The following is a 22,145-nucleotide window of genomic DNA, read 5'->3' as shown; positions in this document are numbered from 1 at the left end:
AGATATCTTACTGATGCTCTGAAGCGGTGATATATATATGTGTGCGAAAAAATATATTGTGGACGTAAAGGAATAACTTGAAACTAGAAATAGAAATGGTGGGGACATTTCACTATGGATATTAAAATACTTTGCTCAATGTGATATTTAGAAAAATCTGTTGTATTTTCTTAGATAGTTAGTTTAGGGAAGTATTTAGTATCGTTTATAGAAATAATACATTTCAAATTCAACAGCAAAAAAAAAATATGTTTAGATTTAATATTTTAGGATAAAATTAAATTGATTAAAATAAAGCTTGTAAAAATAAATATATGAACAGGATTTATTACTTTTTAGTTATTAAAATATAACTTTCAATTATCAAAACTTCTGAAGGGTTTAAAAAATGCAAAAAAAAATAGCAAAACTGGTGTGCAATGTCGGCACGTTTCCCGAAAATAATTGCATTTATTATTTATGAAAATAAAACTTAAAATAAGCTGACAATTTCCGACTGCCAAAAAAATTAAAATATGTTGGTACAAGATGCAAAAGGAAATCTAAAGCACAAGATGCAATTATCCTCAAAGTGCGATTCCAAAGTTAGCATGGCTCCAAAAATAAATTCTTTTATTAAAGTGGAACATGAAACAAGCTAATCTAAGGTAGCACACATCAAAATAACTTTTGCTTATCAAAAATAGGAAGACAATTGTGCAAGATGCAAAAAGATTGAAAATTCAACCACGAGGTGCAGCTCCCCGCGAAGTGCGGTTACAAAGGAAGCATGGCTTCAAAAATAAATTCTTTTATAAAAATAGAACATAAAACAACTAATATAAGGTTGCATTCGTCTAAATAACTTTCGTCTGTCAAAAATATTAAGATATGTATAAGATGCAAAAGGATTTAAAACTCAACCACGTGGTTATAGTTATCCGCGAAGTACGATTACAAAGAAAGCACGATTCCAAAAATAAATCAAGTCTTTAAAATAAACACAAAAATAAGCTAATTAGAGGCAGCCTGTGCCAAAATAACTTCCGATTATCAAAAATATTAAAATCTGTACAAGATCCAAAGGGATTGAAAACTCAACCACAAGGTGCTATTCCCTGCAAAGTACGATTACAAAGGAAGCGTGGCTTCAAAAATTAATTCTTTTATTAAAATGGAACATAGACCAAGCTAATCTAAGGTAGTATACGTCAAAATAACTTTCATTTGTCAAAAATATTAAGAAATGAACAAGATGCAAAACTATTGAAAACTCAACCACGAGGTGCAGTTCCCCGTGAAGTACGATTACAAAGGAGGCATGGATCAAAAAATAAATCCATTCATTAAAATCAAACACGAAATAAGCTAATTAAATTTAGCCTGTGCAAAATAACTTCCGATTTTAAAAAATATTTTTAATATTTACAAGGTGTAAAAGGATTGAAATCTAAATCACGAAGTGCAATTTTTCGCACGAAGTACGATTTCAAATTTAATATGGCTCCCTAAATAAAAAGTCATGAAAATTAAACATTAAATAAGCTAATTTAACTCTGCATCTGTCAAAATATTTTCAGATTGAAAAAAAATTATATTAAAATATTCGCAAGATGTAAAAGGAACAAGGGAAGCAGATTTTCGCGAAGCAAGTCGTGAAAAGTTTCATGACACCGGTGTAAGTCGGCCACTTTAAAGTAATTTGGTACTTCTAAAAATTGATTTTTAAATCGATAGCGTATTATACAGCAGAAAAATAATGTATTTGGTGCCATGTTTAGTTTGTTACACACGTTACAGTAATCTTTCCAAAAAAAAAAAAAAAATCTGTGATAATGAAAAATGAACTTACTTGCTACTGGTTATAATTTTATTCTCTTTGAGCTACCTCTACTCGTCATTTTTAACCTTTTAAAAAGTCATCAGAATTAGCTACGCCGCCGTATTTACGTTTCCCCTCCTCAGGCACTGCAGATGCTGCGGTGTTGACCTTGATTGGGTTCGGGGATCATGTCTGCTAAACCGCGGGGGGGGGGGGGGGGGGTCAGTTTCCCCCCCCCCCCCATCCCTGAACAATGCTCTAAGCCCTGAACGCAGTGTAGGTGTAGCAAACAGGAAGTGGTCAACGAATCGGCGAGGAGAGGGGCAACATTTCAACTTTTCTTGAAGGTCAGTAAGTGACTACCACAGCATGAAAAACTGGATCCGAAAGCACAGTGCAATCGATAACTTCAACTTAGGGGGATTTTTTTTCCCCTTTGGTCACCCGGTGGCGATCGGCGCTGAAATCTTTGGTAGCCATTGAAAATTTTTGGTCGCCAATTGGCGAGTGGCGACCGCTAATCTGCACCTCTACCCAGGGAAGCACCAAAATGCAAATTAGTTGCTAGCAGCTAAATTCGTGAAGATACTTTATTAATTAACTATAATAATAAGATACAATTCTTTTATCACCTGTGAAACTGATCTTTTTATCCATTGAATAATATTATTTACACAACTATTTGGATGGGGGGGGGGAGCACTTAGTTCAGCACTTAAGGCTGCCTTTTTAGAACTAAATAGGCATAATGATACATTTTGACTTGAACCAGGGCTGCTGGTATTCTCGCTAAAGGATAAATGAAGCTGCGCTTCATCTTTATTTAGTTTAAAAAAAAAAAACGTTATTCTCTTGTTGTTTTCCCCAGTTTCTAATTTTGTTCTCATCTTCATCAATTTCATCTATTGAGAAATTTGCACTTCCTCATGACTCACATCGAAACCTAAAAAGTATTGTTTTGATTTTCAACAAAACTGAATTTATAATAAAATTACTTTATTGGGGGGGGGGGAGAATTTTAAATTTAATCTCTTATCACAGGGTTCATACCCTTCAGGGAGAAAAAAAATTTAAGCACTTTTCAAGAGCAAAAAAATATTTTTCTAGGTACTACACTAAATTCACACTATAAATATTACATGCAGATTTCATTTAATGCTAACATATAAATAAAAGAAAGTAAAATAAAAAGTATAGGAAAACAAACTGCTTTTCTACAAGAGACACTTTGATAAAAGATTTACTGTATTGAAAGTTTTCCTAAAAATGTCTGAAATGCTTAATCACAAAGAGAAGCAGATCACATGAGGCTTAGTTTTGCAATTTTCATATTTAAAGTATATTTTTAAGAATCATAAAACATAGATTTAAAAAAAAACTCCATGATTGCAAGGCAATGAGTGCTTTGAACTTTTATGGGGGGGGGGGGGGGCGACTAATTCCCCTCTTTAGCAGGCATCATGACAATGAAATGATGTACATAAATTCAACTTTATAGAATTTGATAATTCAACTTTGTTTTAAATATAAACACTAAGGTTAAAATGGTATGCACTCAATTTTGTTTACATTTAATATCCCCCCTATAAAAAACAGTAATGACCGAAAAATGCTAATGATAATTAAAATTTAGTTTGCAAAACCAGAAATTTTAATTAAAAAAAAATTGTCAATTTTTTAGTTATTTAAATAAAAATTATGTCAAAACAACTTCAAATTTCCAAAAATATAAAAATATTTATTAGATGCAAAATGATTGAAAGCTCAGATAAGCAAATTTTCACGAACCAAGTTCAATTTTGGCATATTTCCCATAAAATAAATTTATTTATTTTCTATTAAATTAAACATAAAACATGCTGATCTAAGGTAGCATTTGGGAAAATAACATTCGATTGGGCAAAATATTTTAATATTTTCATGATGCAAAGAGATTGAAATTTCAAACACAAACTCATTTTCCGCGAAGTTCGAGTAAGTTCAATGTTGTCATGGTTTCCACACTAATTCCTTCATTAATTATTGAAATTAAACGAAAAATAATGTAATCTAAAGTAGTATATGTCAAAATAACTTTCTACTGTCAAAAACATCAAAATATTCACAAAATGCAAAAGGATTGAAACCTCAAACACGAAAGCAATTTTTCGCGATACTGCATATCGAACCTATGTTCAGAAAATTGCACTGATGAAATGAACAAAACGAAATGAAAAACTTTAAAAATCTGATATTTAAGTAAAAACAATATAAAAGCGGACTAATCGGACCAAAATGTTGAAAAGCGGTCTAAAGCGGACTTAAGCCTAAAAAACGGACTTTGGCGAGAAAAGCGGACCATTTGGGAGCCCTGTAAATGTCTATGAGCTAACATTTGTTTCAATTTTTACTCAGTTCATCTAGCATTTTTTAATTTAGTCTTTTCACTTCTTTTATAACTTTCATTAATTGCATCAAAAGAAAATGTTATATTGATATTTTTGTGATAAGATTATTGTAACTTGTTTAAAGGGAAAAAAAAACACTTGATTAAAAATTTAATGCTTGAAAAGTAACATGAAAAGCAAAATTTCTAAACTGTACAACAAGGATAAAAGTTTCAAAATTTCTCAAGACCGATATCTTTGAAGTACTAAAGAGATGTGTCTCAAATTCAGTACTTAAGTATAGTAAAATAATAACATACAGCACTTTCTATTTTAAAAGAAAACCTTATCAGGGTGGTGACAGGAATTGTGAAAAAAAGTTCCCTGACTTTTCCGTGATTTCCCTGATTAAGTTCACCAAATTTCCCTGATTTACGTTACCAACGATAATGGTTTTCTTTCTTTGCTCTACTTGAAATTCATTGTATGTTTGTATAAAGTGCAGTATTTTAAACGTTTTAAGTTGTGTAAAGTTGAACAAAAGATATATTTTAAAAAGATGCTACTTTTTTAATAAAATGGTAAAAAAAAAAACCAAGACAATTTTTTTTGGGGGGGGGGGACCTACAAAACAGTATATTAATTTTTTATACATGGAAAAATTATAGAAATTAAAAAAAAAAAACTTTACTTCCAGAAACCACTTAGAATAAGAATTTTAAGAAACTATTAAAATTACTCTTGAAAACATATGTGTATTTATGATAGAACTAAAAAGTAATCGAAATTATTTTGAACTAAGTTCTCAAACAGTATAATAATTGTTGCTAGAATAACAAGCAATAGTGAAAGAATAGAAGTAATGTAGTTATTCTTATATAACTAATTGACATATTTATGCAAAACAGATGAAACCATTTGACATCCATTCATAGGGAGCTTTTCCCTAATCAAGAACATAGGTTTTAATGAATGAATACAGCATTTTAACAATAAAAAATAAAGATATTTGCTTAAGTACACAAGTTAATTCTATTTCAAAATGATTTCAGTATGTAACGAAAAAAATTCTTAGATTGCTTTTGTAACAAACAACTTTGAAATGCAAGAAAAAAAAAAGCAAAAAAAAAAAAAGCAATTAGTTAATTTTAACATATATAAAAGAAGAATACAACTTGGTTATAAAATTAAAGAATCACTTAAGTCTGAAGAAAAGAAAACCTTTACAATCTGCGGTGACAACAAATAGTATAACGGCAAAAAACAAAGTTTTTTTTTTTAATTGAAAGTTCAACTTTAGCAATTAAATTAAAAACACGAAGAAGTAATAACTTAAGCTTTTATGGTATTAATTCAAAAACTAAAGATTTCTTCTTCAAATCGTGATTACAGTACGCTAATTACTTCGAGACAATGGAATAAAGGCAAAGACGCTAAGGCATTAATGAAGGCTCCCTCTTTGCCTGTATGGTTGTTTATTTTACGTAGCATTGAAAGCGTAAAAGGAAATTTCAAGCTAGGTAAAATAAAAACCTAACAGACATAGAAACAATCTTAGGAAGTACATCCTGTGGTTAATAAGTAAGACTCAATACTTTGACGTTGAGGAAAAAGATGCACAAATATGCGGCAGTGTACAATCGCGCCTCATTAATTTACTTTTTTTTTTGAACAGATAATTGGCAGAAAATGAGTAGGGAATTAGAGTACTTAATTTTGTAAAGCAAAAAAAAAATTTTGTTTCTTCATAAAATCAATTTTCCCTGATTTTTTTTGTTATTTTTTAAAAATTCCCTGATATTTCCCTGACTTTTCCCAGATTAATAAAGTTCCCTGACTTTTCCCTGATCTCCCTGATCTGTCGCCACCCTGCTTATATTCTACAGAAGTACTATTAAAAGTAGAAACCAAAAAAAAAAGGAAAAAAACTTTGAGAAACAATATAAGAAATCATTTCAATAAGTATAATTTAGTTTTCATCACTAGGGTTTGAGTGGCAGTTTTCCTTTCAATATGATCACAAAAATACAAACTAAACAAATAAAAATTATCTCAACTTCACAGATTTAAATCATTTGCGGATCATTCATTAATTTAACATATTCAGTCTCACTTTGTTTTGAATTTTTTTTAAAAGATGGAAATCCATTCACGCCTGTCGCACAACTGGCATCAATGACTACCTGCATCACAAGGGTAGAGCAACAAAAAGAGCAAAATCAATTTTGTAATACAGAAAATTTTTAATTTTAATTTTGAACAATAAGGGGAAATTAGAAAAAATACTGTAAATGAAAAATTGAATAATTACAAGCACATTCAAACAAAACCTAGTACACTCGCCACCAAAAAGGTAACTACAATAATGAAATAACAAATCAACATAAAGTTATTAATTGTAGAAATTCATTTAAGTAAAAGTCTTCAATAAAGACAATTCCTTCAATACACTGAATTTGACACTGATCCCCCCCCCCCCCCCAAAAAAAAAAAGTTTTGAGGAAAATCAAATTTTCACAGCACAAATAAAACCTGGATAATTTAGGGAAAATGAAGTACTTGCAGCTGTGACAAATTCTTTCAGACCAGATAAAGCTCAAAAAAAAAAAGGCACAGAATCACACATAAATATAGTTTTGTCGCAAGTGAGAGCGGAATTACTGTCCCTGCGTTACCTCCTTTTTTAAAACATTTCTTTCTTCAATGAATATCCCAAAATTTGAAAAAATATTCCCCTAGAATTTTAAAAAGTCACTATTTTTTTTTAAAAATAGTAGCTTTTGAACCCTTGTTAATTAAAAAAAAATGACCTACATCGGAGTCATCCATGGTCAAAAATAGTTGCAAAAGTTGCCAGTTGTTTAATAAAATAATTATTTTTTGACTTTTTTTTTTCCAATTTCCAAAATTATACATAAAAAATAAAAGTTATTAAACATGTTCTATTAAATTCTCATTGCATTTCCAGATTTATGGGAACATTTAGCGAACGAATTTACCATTTAAGATAAAACTTCACATTTAGCAATTGTCTTGTAAATGTTTATGCGTACATGGTTAAATCTAAAGTTTATGTTGTCTTCTGGCAGTCAGTACCCCCCTCCCCCTGTTGTCTGAAACTTTCAAATTCCGGAAGGAAGTATGGTACTGATCACTTTTGTGACAAGATTTTGCTACATTTTAAAATTTTGCACTTTTTCATTACCTTTCAAGACTTGATTTTCAAATTCATGACTTTCCTAACCCAAGGAGACACTGAAGACTACAACAACACATCTCTCGCCTCCTCAAGAAATCTTTTACAGCACTTGATGTATGTACGGTTAACAAGATCAACTTTAATACAAGTCTTAATTTAATGATAGTATAATATCAATGTCCACAAACCTGTTAAAATTTGTTGGAAAGCAGCTTCTACATTTGTTGTATCCAAGGCAGAGGTTTCAATAAATGATAAGTTGTTTTTCTCTGTAAAAAAAGATTAGATTTTACATACACAATGTGACATTGTAATGCAAATATTAATTGATTAAATGCTTTTTTTCAGTAACTCATTAACATAAAACATTCAATTTTTAAAAATATTTGATAAATTTCCTCGCTTGTTTATGTTACTGTGAAAGACCGAAATTGAAATGTTAATTTTCCCCAGTAATTCACCAGAAATATTCAGTCTTTCGCAGAGCTCTTTTGAACGGAACTGTCCGCAAATACCGACAATTGCCAGACTTCCGACTCTCACACTATATACATTTTATTAGGGAGTTTTTATTTTTGAAGTTGTAGTTAACGAATCTACAAATAATTATAAAAAATAAAATAAGAATTAAGTCAAAAAACTTGCATTAGTATTAACCAATATATAAAAATAATTCCAACTTTTATGCCTAAAAACTTAATTTTCAAAAGAAACAAATTTTCCAAAAAACAATTCATGATAAATGTTATGATAGGGATATTTTTGAAAATTGCTTTTAAATATAATTTCAGACAGCCCAACTATAAACTTGAAACAAATCTTTGGGAAACATTGCATGAATTCAAAGAAGGAAACAATTGGATCGAAACAAAAGTTCATGAAAACCAAGTTGTAACAAAGCAGAAAAAAAGGGAAGACTTATTTCTAAGCCAGTTTAAAAAAAAAAAAAAATGTTATCTTGTATTAGATTTAAAAAAAAAAAAAAACTAACAAACTGTTACAAGATATTTATTTCACGCTGATACTGAAACATAAAACTTTAACCAAATATATATACGGGACCCGAAATTAAACATGAAGTCAATGAGCTACAAGACAAACATCAACATTCTGAACAATTAAATACAAGTGCCTGCAGACATGCTTTTAAAACAGTTCAATCAGTTCTCGAACCTTTTTCTTGAAAAGAAATGAAACTGCAAGAACATTGAATCTGAAATATTTTTAGGCAATAAAGTTATTTACAACTGATTTGTCAATAACTAATCAGATGCCGATAATTTAAATTAGTAGATTTAAATACTTGTTTTCATGAAGACTACATTTTGTTTTAACTCACACTTTTTTGAAGAGATTTCATTTTGTTGATAATGGAAGAAAATGGAGTGTTTCGTTTTAAAACAAAAGAGAACATATTTAGTTAAATGAACATAAAAAGTTATTTTGAAGTTTTTACAATACAAATTAACTTTTAGATGTTGCTTTTAACTTTTTTATCTAAATGCAATTATTGCTTCAGAACCCTTTTAATGATGAAGAGAAGAAAAGAATTCATGTGTAAATTTTATAAAGAAAAAATTTGCATACCAACAGAGTGAGAAACTTCGTGTCTAAAATCGTTACCAAAACGTGAATGACATTCACTTACAGAATGAAAAATGTTATTTTACAGATTTTTAAAAATATCACACTAGATTAGATTTGCACAACAGATGCAATATTTTCTCCTTGTTTTATAATATTGAAATGCATTCAAAGACCCAAGAACTATGATTTTCAATTTTATTTTGGTCATGATTGGATGCTTTTTAAATTTTTTGCAGCTTACTAACAATACGACAAATTTTGAAAGGTTTACTTTGTTTAAAAAACAAATTTCTTTGTTGTAATACATTTAAGTATAGCTAATAATAATTCTTTTCAATATATTCTCAATTTCAAATGTTTTAATTTGACACAACACACACGCAAATTATTTGTTTAAATAAGCTAAGTTATTGTGGTATCAAAAGAACTTGCTATTTCCTCAACCATACATACAAGTGAAAAAAATAGCTTATGGCTAGAAAAAAAGCTCAGCTACATCGGGGTTTTATAAGTTCCAACTCCTATCAAAATACAACACAATGGCGTTATTTAAGATTTAAATTAAAGTATTGATTGCTCTCTTCCTTTTTCTATAGTTTACATTGTAATTTTCATTCAATCTAAAATATGTATTACACATACATAATATTCTATCATGAAGATAGCCATAGTGACATTATATAGTTGAAAACATGGCACAAACATTTGACGGCATGACATAAAACAGAACTGCTAAAAATTCTAACATGACGTGCATGATTTTATGTTATTACTTTCTTCTATATCTAATATATAGAAGAAAGTATTGGATTTGTGCAAATTTTCGAATTTTGACGGATTCGAACGTTTTGAGGTGTGCCGAGTTCATTTCGACTATTTTTGGAAAATGTCTGTCTGTCTGTGTGTATGTGTGTGTATCGTCTGTGTGTGACCAGTTTTTTGTGGCCACTCTACAGCAAAAACTACCGCATGAAATTGAACGAAATTTGGTACACATATGTGCCCGTATGTGAACTTGTGCCCATTGGTTTTTGGCGCAAATTCCTCCAAGGGGGGTGGAGCAATGGGACGTTTTTTGAGTTACGCGTGCTTGCTATACCTCAGGAAGTAACTGGCAGAATCAAACAAAATTTGTTCCATATGTTGCCCCTAACAGGAGCAGGTGCTCATTCAATTTTGGTGTCAATAGCTCAAATGGGGGTTGAGTTACAGAACGCTTTTTGTCGTCAATTGTGACTGCTGTATCTCAAGAAATAACGAACGGAATCAAACAAAAATTTTTTGACAAGTAGCCCTTAGTAGGTATAAGAGCTGATTTTCAGCGGTGTCAACAGCTAAAAAGGGGGTAGCGCAATCGCCCGTTCTTTTTTTCCATTGTGAGTGCCCTATCTCAAGAAGTAATGCTACGTTCTGGTTGAAATTTGGAAAATATGTGAATCCATACGTAAAAAGGCTTTGGTTCAATTTTGACTCCAATCGCTCCAAGAGGTGTTGATTTTTTTTTTTTTTGCGAATAAAAATAGTTTTATTAATGCAACAATAAGAAAGATAAATTGTAATAGACTGTCGTCTGCGTATTTCTCGTGATTTTAATTGTATGGAAATGATCGGAAATATTATCTCAATGATTTAAAATTTTTAACTGTTGCCATCTTATGTTTGTTAATAAATAAAATATTTGTAATTAATTCAAGTAAGGCTTTTAAAGTAACTTTCACTCTTTGTTTTGTTTTTACAATAATTCAGACATTGGGATGGTCGTCAAGTTTTTGCATGTGTAATTTTGTTTTTGTTAGGAATATTGCTTCCTCGTCAAGTATGGGGAGGGATCAGAAAAAGGAAAAATATAGAAGAAAGTTTCGTGATGGCCACAACATACTAGTTTTTGTGATGTACAATGTCAATTAATAATAACATACAAGCTATTTTATATCATATACTATAATAACAGAATTTCTTTAAAAATACCTAAGCACTTTTCATAACTCACTCAAAAGAACAAAGTAACTTTCCTGAGTCGGAAAGGACATTTTAAGTATTCCTGTAGTTTACAATTATTCCAAGAAAATGACCCCAAACAAAGAAAAGTGCAGCCCAAGTCATTTCAAACCTAACTTTCCCAGAAAAATATGCATGTTTCAACACTCAAATTAAGCATTGGAAGCTAGGTAATTCTTTACATGATTTGAGCCGCACTTTTGTTTGTGGAGTCATTTTCTAGGAATAATTGTAAACTACAGGAATACTTAAAATGTCCTTTCCGACTCAGAAAAGTTATTTTGTTCTTTTGAGTGGGTTATGAAAAATGCTTAGTATTTTTTAAAGAAATTCTGTTAGTTTTTCATTTTTTCCAGACGACATTTGCGCTGGACTAGTGTCTCTTGAATTTTGCACATCCCGACTGAAATAATAATTTTAGACTATAAACACTTTCTATTTTCTAACTGTTGCCAAAGTCAATTGGTTGCCTCAAGACAGAAATTGTGATCAACAAAGAAATAAAATATTTCTTGTTTTCAAGGTTCATCTTGATTTTTTTCCAGACGACGTTTGTGCCGAGTTGTGGTCTATCTAAATATTGAAGGTTTCTCAAACTAATTTGTGGTTCACAACATACCAGTTACTTGAAGATAAAGATCCTAATATGTCTCTTTACTTAGCCCCATTATCAATCATTGGCGTAGGTGAGAATACAAATCCTATGGGAGCAATTTCATTGAATACATTTCATGCTTGCTTCAGAAAAACCTTGATTCAAAATTTTCATTATGATTACTATTAACATTACTGTTGCAAGGCAACACAATTTATAACAATGGGTTTTATATTTAAATATTTAATGAGGAAATTACATAAAATTTGCTGTTTTCCATTCTAACGGAAATAATTATTTTATTTTAGAACTAATTTTTCAGTGCTATGTACCTTTAGATAAAGCAAATCATTTAGGGAAATCCCGAAGTCTCTAAGTGGTCTAGTTGCTGAGATATAAGCAAAACCAGGCCTCGGATTTCTATGTGACAATCGGGCGAAGTATAATAAAAGCAGGGTTGGCAGGTTTCTGCCAAGGCGGTAAAAACCACTGGTAGAAACCGGTTAAAACCGGCATGGCAAAACCCCTTTCTGCCACATTTATGGCAGAAACTCAAAAAATGACATAAATGCAATTCCTGACATACAATAGAAAATGTATAAGAAAAATAATTAAATATTAACCCAAATGCAATTTATTTACAACACTATCACCATTCAAAATCAAATTTTACATTGTTTTCACACTGCAGCAGCCTGTAACAAAATACAAGTTTTGACGCTGTTTCTAAACCTAAACAATTTCTTAATTTGTTGTGCACAAAGGAGAAATTTGAGAAGATTCTTTCAATCCCATCAAAACATTGATGTTAGAAATTAAAACATCGATCTATTTAACAATGTATAACATACATTTTTGAATATACTACACTAATTTAAGCAATACAAAAGAATACGTATCCGACGAATATATTGAAAATACTGAACCTCAAATCATGAATATAATTTAATAAGAATAATTTCGCAACAGCTTGGTATTATAGTTGGGCAAAAATTGATAATAAGACAAGCACCGGTTAATACAATCTAGTTATAGTAATAAGGAAATATTTTCAAACTGAATTAAACTAAAAGTAAATTTACATCAAAAAAGAATCTAAGAAAAAATGCATCATGCACTTACCGTCAGTTGAATGATGAGAAAAAGTTGTGCTAATTATTTTAAAAATACAAAATTAACTCTAACAATAATTTTTAAGAGTAAGAAATATGTGTCGTACTGTTAGTTAATAATTAAACACAAATTTAAGGTAATAGACGGACGACTTGTTGGAGGAAACTGATAAGTAAGCCCGAATATTGGTGTTGACAGTTTGGAGAAAAAGAAGTTTCCTTACTTTGTCCCCCCAGAAGGGCATTTCTCTTTTCGCAGACTATCCCACCAGTCTGAGAAACATCTCTTTCGATGGAACAGAAGTTTCCATCACTATCAAATGCGTATAGGATTTTCCTTTAGTTTGAGAACTGGAGCCTTGAAATAGACTGCAAGTTCTGGCACCAGTGTCAGGTTCTTCCAATAGCTTTGATCTCTTTTTTACTCTCTAGTTAATCTTTTACTATCTTGTAGTGATCTTCCCAAAAATCATTCTCTACGCAGAAAAATTGTTCTTATAAAACGGGTGCAAAAAATGATTTTTTTTTTGGCAACCCCATAAGTAAAATTAATTACCTAGCGAGAAGATTAGAGCAAAATTTTATGATAATTTTCAATTAAAATGCAAAAACATCAGCATCGAAAAAACATCGAAACCAAAACATCAATAGTCCAAAAACATTGAAAGTAAAAAATCGATGTTTCCAAAACATCGACATCCATGTTGCACCCCTAGTTTCAACCAAAGAAACTCTTTACATTTATGAGTCAGTGAATCTAACCAATTATATTGTTTCTTACACACAGCAAAGTTGAAGACTGTTAGTACTTATATAATTGGATTATTAGTTTTCCGTAGAAATCAAAATGGGGGGGGGGAGCTCTTAGTTCTTTGAGAATAGCTTTATTCAGTTATATTAAGTGTAAAATGACAAGTTTCTGAATTTTAGAATTTAATGAAATAAAAAAAAATGTGTATTTATTTAAATATTTGATATATCACACTTTATATTAAATGCAAACAAAATAATTATAAACAAACTGAAAAATTTGTTACTTACTACATTACAAGGCTAAAATTTCTAACACATAGCAATTTCAACTACGATAAATTTTACTTTGCTTTAGAAATGTCAGTCTTGTTATTTAACATATTTTTACACTAATTATTAAATAACTATTATATTAAGTTTTTGCAATGACGAAATGAGTTATATATTTTATTTTACTTAATTGCCTGTCATTAAGTAATTACTAGAGCTATTAAAAACGTTTTCTAGTTTTTGCCAGTTTCTCCCGGTTTTTACCGGTTATAACGAGTTTCTGCCACCAGCAGGGCAAAAACCAGTTTCTGCCGGCAAAAAGCCAACCCTGAATAAAAGTGCTTAAAAACAATGCTAAATAACATGTGAAACACTTGGGGGTGATAAAAAGTAACAAAAACCCCAAAAATAATTTCCGAATGCAGCCTTGATTAATTAATTCAACAGATTCTTTCTTCACTAGTAGAACCATCTCAATGTAAAGTAAGAAATAACGTCAAAAAGCAAAAATCTGCAATTTGTGCTTTTTGAAGTTATTTTTTATTTTACTTTTCAGCACAAAGGTGCTGGTTGTTTTTTTATCTCATCTCAATATGATTGTGATTTATGTTAACAATTGCTTACTGTTATCAAAATCACTCCATCCTGATTTTTCTTTATTCATTTGAATGCTGAAATTATCACTTGATGCAGGAATGCCTAATTAGGGGAGGGGGATCATGGTGCTGATTGCACTATTTAAATTTTCAGGGGGGAGAGTTTATAGGGGTTTTTTTTTTTTTTTGGGAGGGGAGAGGCTTGCTGTTGGGAAGAGTCATGGTGTTTGGAAGGTCTTTGCTGTTGGGAGGAATGAGCACCCTTATTTAATGCAGGGCTCATAGCAAGTGGAAAAATATATATAGGGGTTTAAAAGGAAAAAGAGAGAGGAGTTTGATAGCAAAATATATAGGAGTTTGAAAAGGAAAAAATATATATAGGACTTTGGTAGAAAAATATATAGGAATTTCGAAAAAGTATAGGATCTAGTAGATGTAACATATTGTATACTAATGAGCATCGACTTGTAGCGCATGCGCGGTTGCCAATGCTTTGGCTGGGAAAGTCAGTCCATGGAGTGTGAATAAAACAGTTAGACGTTCATATTACTTTGTCCTCCTTATTTTGGTATTATCATTCCACACACGTTGAAGAACCCAACCCTGGATGTTTTATAACTATATAACATGGTGGCAGCTCACGGAACAACAAAGTGGAAATTGATAACAACCTGTTAAGAGCGCTCAACAAATCTTGATTTGGACCTTGCAAAACTGTAAGTAGAATTTTCTTATTTCGAGATGGAAGCCAAATCGCCTACAACATTATGCTTGGAAGGTAACGTTCCAGAAAATTGGAAAAAGTTCAAACAGAGATTTAATTTTTATCTAGAGGCAACAGAAAAAACAAATAAGGCGGATAAATTAAAAGTAGCATTGTTGCTAACATGTATGGGCGAAGACTGTTTAGATATTTTTAATAGCTTTGGATTAAGCTCCGCGGACTCTGAGAAATACGACACTGTACTAAACAGTTTTGATAATTATTTCGCACCGAAGAAAAATACAGTTATAGCCAGATACAAATTTTTCAATTGCGTTCAGGGGGAAAACGAAAGTGTTGATTCTTTCGTGACGAATTTAAAGGTTTTGGCTAAAGATTGCGATTTCGAAACGCAGGAAGAAAATTTAATTCGAGACCTTTTAATTATTGGCATAAATGATGTGGCGGTCAAAGAAAAACTTTTGATAGAATCGGATCTAAATTTAGAGCAGGCCGTGAAATATTGCCGTGCTAAAGAATCGAGCACCAAGCAAATTCAACTAATGAGTCATGCGTCTTCGGTCCTTGCAGTAAAAGAGAAAAAGAATTCAAGCGCTTCTTTAGCTATTAACAAGCGTGCGTCATCGAAAAAGAAAAACATCGTGGATCATTCCGAGAGTGAAAGAAAGGCGGAAGTAAAAAAGAAATGTTCAAAATGTGATTCTTATCATCGCTACGGGAAATGTTTCGCTTTCGGAAAGCGGTGCTACAAATGCGGTAAAGAAAACCATTTCGCTAGTGTTTGCAAGAGTAAAAAGATAAATTTAGTGGATAATACAGATGACTCTGATGAATATGAAACCGATAGTAATGAAATTAGTGTAGCATCGGTTGTTGACGGAATCAATTCCGAGTGGAAAGAAAAAATACATATTAACACCACTAAGGTATCTTGTAAAATTGACACGGGTGCGGAGGTCAATATTCTTCCACTATCATACTTTAAAGTAATTAAAAGAACTGAAAATATTAAGAAGACTAGTAAAATTTTGAGATCGTATACAGGACATTCTTTAAATGTCATAGGAACTTGTGAATTTTTGTGTAAATATGGCGATAAAGCTGAAGTCTTGGAATTTTATGTTGTTAAGCAAAATTCGAGTATTTTAATTGGCTTGAGTTCTTCTGAAAAGTTAGGATTTATTAAAAGAAATCAAATAATTTCAGTTGTTGAAAATGTTGATTTGTTCAAAATGTACAATGATGTTTTCACTGGCAGTTTGGGTAAACTTTTGTATACATATGACATAAAATTAGACAAAAATGCAGTTCCAAAAATTTCTGCACCTAGAGTTTATACCAGCGTCTTTAAAGGGAAAAGTTAAGGCAGAGATTGATAACATGGTGTCAAAAGGGGTACTTGAAAAAGTTACTGAACCAACAGACTGGGTTAACCCTATTGTTGTAGTACAGAAACCAAACAAAGAAATAAGAATTTGTATGGATCCCAGAGGCTTAAATAAGTATATTAAAAGAGAGCATTACCCAATACCAACCCAGCAAAGTCTTTTTTCGGAATTGGAGGGAGCTAAATTTTTCAGTGTCTTGGATGCCTCAAGTGCATTTTTACAAATTCCTCTAACAGAAAAAAGTTCTAAATTGTGTACCATTGCCACGCCTTTTGGACGCTATAAGTTTTGTAGATTACCGTATGGATTAAGCAGTTCACCTGAGGTGTACCAGAAAACTATAGAAAATATATTTATTGATATAAATGGTATTTTAATATACATTGATGATATACTTGTGTTTGGGAAAACTCAAAAAGAACATGATGCCAAGTTAAAAGCTGTTCTAGATAGAGCTCGAGAGCATGGTTTGAAATTATCTAAAGAGAAGAGTAAAATTGGAATGGATTCTGTTAAATATTTGGGTTTTGATTTATCGAAGAATGGACAGTCTATAAATGAAAACAAAATTAAAGCTATAGTAGAATACGGCACGCCAAAGAATAAAGCAGAACTTCAAAGATTTTTAGGTATCATTACATTTCTAGGAAAATTTATACCAAATTTATCTGACAGAACAGGTATATTAAGGAAGTTACTTGGAAAGAATGCAGAATTTGTATGGAGTTCAAATGAACAAAGGGCGTTTGAAGACTTAAAAAAATGTGTTACAAACTCTCCTGTTTTGTCTTTCTACAACAAAGATAAACTCTCCACAGTGTCTGTAGATGCAAGTCAATTTGGACTGGGTGCTGTTTTGATACAAGAGGGTCACCCAATTGCATACGCGTCATCCTCATTGACAGAGACACAACAACGTTACAGTCAAATAGAGAAAGAACTGTTGGCAATTTTAATTGGTTGTAAAAAGTTTCATTATTTTATCTTTGGAACTAAATTTTTGGTTGAAACTGATCATAAGCCTCTAATAGGTCTATTGAAAAAGCCTATAGATAAGTTGTCCCCAAGACTACAGCGTATGGTTTTAGAATTATTTAAATATGATTTCGAACTAAAACATGTACCAGGTAAAAAATTATATATCGCAGATGCATTGTCTAGGACACCGTTGAAAGGTAGTGAAGATACTAGTTTTTTAGAGGCAGGAGCAGCAGTTGTTCATACAGTCCTATCAGCTACTGATGAGAAGACCGAAGTTCTAAAGATTGCTACTAGAGATGATCCGGAGCTAATTTTAATAAAAAAATACATTGAAGAAGGTTGGCCGCAAAGTTTTAAACAGATGCCTGAGAAAACTAGAAGCTATTGGGACAAGAAAGCAGAACTTCACTGTTACAACGATTTAATATTTCTGGGAAATAGATTAGTAATTCCCACAAAGATGAAAGCTGAAATTTTGCAGAACATACATTCAGCCCATCAAGGGATAACATCTTGCATAAACAAAGCTTCAAAAAACGTATATTGGCCAAATTTTTGTGAAGATATAAAAAAATTCATTAATGCATGCACAATTTGTCAACAACATCAACGTGCTAATGTAAAAGAAACTTTACTACCATACAGTATACCAACACTGCCATGGGAGGAGGTAGCTATTGATTTCATGTATCTACAAAAAACAGACTATCTTTTATGTGTTGATTACCATTCCAAATTCATAGAAATTAAGAAATTGACAAAGAAAACAGCAGAGCCAGTTATCAATGCACTGAAACAAATTTTTAGGACACATGGTATACCACGCAGGTTGCATTCTGATAATGGTCCACCGTTCGATAGTAGACTTTTCCAAAATTTTACTAAGTCGTATGACATAGAGCCTGTAACATCGTCACCTAAGTATCCAAAATCAAATGGAATGGTAGAGAAAGCTATTGGAACGATGAAATCAATTTTACTAAAAGTTATTAGAAGCAAAGGAGATCCCAACCTAGCAGTACTGGAATACAACAGTACTCCAAAATCCAGTTTGTTATCACCGTCAGAAATGCTTATGGGACGAAGACTTAGAACTGTAATGCCACAGAAAACATCTCTTCTCACACCAAAGTTCCCAACAGATGAAACAATAAAGATTTTAAAAAAGCAGCAAAATAAACAGAAAGAATATTATGACAGATCAGCTGTAAAACTGTCAACTCTAAAGAAAACTCAACCAGTTTTCGTACAGCTAGGGCACCGAGATTGGGCTCCAGGGACAGTTATAGAAAAGTTAAATACACCCAGATCTTACTTAGTGAAAACAGCGGCAGGAAGTGAACTTAAAAGAAATAGAATTCACCTTAGACCAGATGAGAGTAAAGAAAACATGGAGTTGGATGTAGATAAGGAAAAATTAAAATCGCCATCCACCCAAATAGTAAGGGAGGATTCATCTGAAAATCTAACTGAGACTCTGCCTGATAATGTCTCAACCCCCAAACGAGAAAAACGCATAATAAGAAGACCCCTCAGGTTCCAGGACTATGTTTAAACAAAAAAAAAAAAAAACTTTTGACATTTATTTTTCTTGAATATTTTAGTATTTTAGTATATGTTTAAATTGTGATTGTTTTAGTAATTTTTGCACTTATTTGTCTTTATCATTTTAATCTTTAGAGCATGCTTAAATTGTGTTTGGTTTAAATCAATTTTTTTTGTTTAAAAAAAAAAAAAAAAAAAAGGACGTGTAACATATTGTATACTAATGAGCATCGACTTGTAGCGCATGCGCGGTTGCCAATGCTTTGGCTGGGAAAGTCAGTCCATGGAGTGTGAATAAAAACAGTTAGACGTTCATATTACTTTGTCCTCCTTATTTTGGTATTATCATTCCACACACGTTGAAGAACCCAACCCTGGATGTTTTATAACTATATAACAGTAGATATGTTTGGATCACTGTACAAAAAAAAAAAAGAAAAAACAGAGAGCCATTATCAATACAATTCTATATCATAGCAATGTGAAGAGTCACAGATGTGAGAGCAAATGAATTTTTGTACCCACAGTTGCTTATGTCATTTGTTTAAGACGATTTTGGTTCAAATTAGCAAAATTGTGTACGCATGTTTCTTTTTTTTTTAAAGTGCAATTCTACCTACAATTTAAGAGAACTTTAATAAATTTTTGGCCAAACGAGATTATTAGAAGCATACTGCACACTCAAAATATCCATTCTATGATTATTTAAAGAATTTTATCACATAACAGTATGAAAAAGAAATTACAAAATTCAGATTTTAACTTACATGCTTTGAAAAATGCATCTCTGGTTGATAGCTAAAACTAGGTAATAATTATTTTGGACATTCTTTTTTCAATGTCGTAAATCTACACATAGTCCTCGGTACCGGTACCTCACTGCTTCAATACTAACACTAATGAATAAAAGTCCCGTCGACTCCATGTCTCTTGTCTCTATGGTTTTGTTGGACATTTCATGAGAAAAATCATTACACAAAGCATGCAACACTCTGTGGGGTTCCCAACACATTTTAGCCTTAGAAAAGGGTAAAAGAGGACCATTTTCAATCAAAAAGGGGACCAAAGAGGACCAGTTAGGGTAAAAAGAGGACCATGGGAGGACCATTTATAGTTAAACCCAGGGAAACACCAAAAAGCAAATTATCTGCCTGATGCTAAATACGTGAAGAAAATTCGTTAATTAAATATAATAATGATTTTTAATGATATACTTCCTTTATCACCATCTGTAGAACTGAACTTTTTTTCCATTGAATTATATTATTTACAAACATTTAGATGGGGGGGGGGGGGGGGTCGGCAACAAGCAAGCATGTAAACAACTCAAACCAAGGTACAGAGTAATTTTAATTGAAAAATAAATTTCCTACTAATTAACAGGTGAAAACTGGTTGATTATAAATAATCAGCTAAGTAATCGATGAATCAGTGCATACCTAGTTAAGTCCTTTTAGATACAGTTCTTACTGTAAACACCTTAGCACATAGTCATTTACAAAAATTTTCACGTAACCAGTTTAAACAGGATTCATTTTGATATAAGGTACAGCAAAACAAGAAGATATAATCTCCCCCCCCCCCCTAGAACCCTTGGTTTTAACACATATTTCCAACCCTAATATGGTAGTTTATATACATATGAGGGTTTGTAATCAAACACCCAACCCAGGACGTAATTTCTGGCTACGCTATTGCCTAAGTTCAAAACTATTAGAGGTTTGCTAATCATTTCTTAGTATGCTATCCAAATCATTTCTTTACATGTATGTATTAGTTGTTCTGCCACCAAGGTATTGTAACTGTCTCCAAGTATATATAAAAATTAGTAAAAAAGAAAATATTTTATTGAAGTCCCCACACCCCCAAAAAATTGCCAATACTGCTTTAGTGATAATACACTGAATGTAAAGTTGAGCCTGCTTTTAGTGAATAGCTTAATGTAATCAGTAAATGTGCAAGTTTAAAATCATGGAGATATATCTTCAAATTGAAAATGCTCATGAGTATTTTCAATAATAAATAAGGATAAAAAAGTACAAAAGTATTTCAGTTTTTAGTTATTTTAAAATAAAATTAAATATAATCTGAGGCAGCTTTCAATTTCCAAAAATATTAAAATAATTACAAGGTGCAAAAGGATTGAAATCTTTAACATGAGAATCAAATTTTCGCAAAGTACGTTCACTGTTGGTATGTTTTCCAAAAATAAATTTATTATTATTTACTAAAACGAAATATAACTAAAATTAAACATAAAAATGCTAGTCTAAGATAGCATATGTGAAAATAACATTCGATTACACAAAATATTAAAAAATTTACAAGATGCAGAAAGATTAAAATCTCAAACACAAGAAGCAATTTTTCGCAAAGTTCGAGTAATTGAAATATTGCCATGGTTCCAAAAATGAGAAAGTTTATTATGTATTAAAATTAAACCAAAAATAAGCTAATATGCTGTGGCCTATATCAAAATAACTTCCGATTGACAAAACTATCAAAATATTTACAAGATGCAAAAACATTGAAATCTCAAATACGACAAGCACTTTTCTGCTAAGTCCGAGTAAGTTCAATGTTGCCATGGTTCTGAAAAAAACTTAGTTTGTTATCTATTGAAATTAAACATAAAATAAGCTAATCTGTTGAGACGTATGTCAAAATAACTTCCGATTGCCAAAAATATCCAAATATTTACAAGATGCAAAAAGATTGAACTCGCAAACACAGGAAGCAATTTTTCGTGCTGCTGCATATCGAACACAAGTTCAGAAAATTGCACTGATGAAATATTCTTGAAAAGAAAAAAAATAGAGCACAATTTAATTATTTTCTACCGATTTCAAGCACAAAAAAACTTCCACATTTTTTTCAACGTTTAAAAACTCAAGGTTTTCAAAAACTTAAAAATGAAGTTTTTATTTCAAGCACTTTTCAAGGTTTTTCAAGTGCGCACGAACTCTGGAGAAATATCGGTAGCGATCTGCTTCGATCTGATGTCATAACTTTCCCCCCGAATCTCTCTATTTGTTAGATTTCTATTGCTGCAGTGGTTGAAAGAGTACTGACGTCAATCTGAAGCGAAATAGTACGGGAAAGTTGGGTTCAATAGAAAAAAGGCGCCGCGACCGCGTGTTTGGGCACAACAGACATCAGCACAGAGAATCTTTTAAAGTAATGTGAAAGCTTTTAACATCCAATTTTTAGGTAAAAAAAACATAAAAGCG

At 31.5% G+C, this 22,145-nt stretch overlaps 1 protein-coding gene across 1 annotated transcript in view; it reads right to left on the bottom strand.

Moving 5' to 3' along the window:
• LOC129221488 (ras-related protein Rab-11A-like) overlaps positions 1-22,145 on the bottom strand; it is a 37,990-nt gene that overhangs the window by 2,800 nt on the left and 13,045 nt on the right. The window contains exon 4 of the mRNA XM_054855970.1: positions 7,555-7,635. Within this exon, the coding sequence (XP_054711945.1) occupies positions 7,555-7,635 (81 nt within the window). The remainder of the gene's footprint in view (positions 1-7,554; positions 7,636-22,145) is intronic.

Source organism: Uloborus diversus, chromosome 4, assembly GCF_026930045.1.
Source record: "Uloborus diversus isolate 005 chromosome 4, Udiv.v.3.1, whole genome shotgun sequence".
Taxonomy (NCBI): Eukaryota; Metazoa; Arthropoda; class Arachnida; order Araneae; family Uloboridae; genus Uloborus; species Uloborus diversus.
This window is presented reverse-complemented; position numbering and strand designations above follow the sequence as displayed.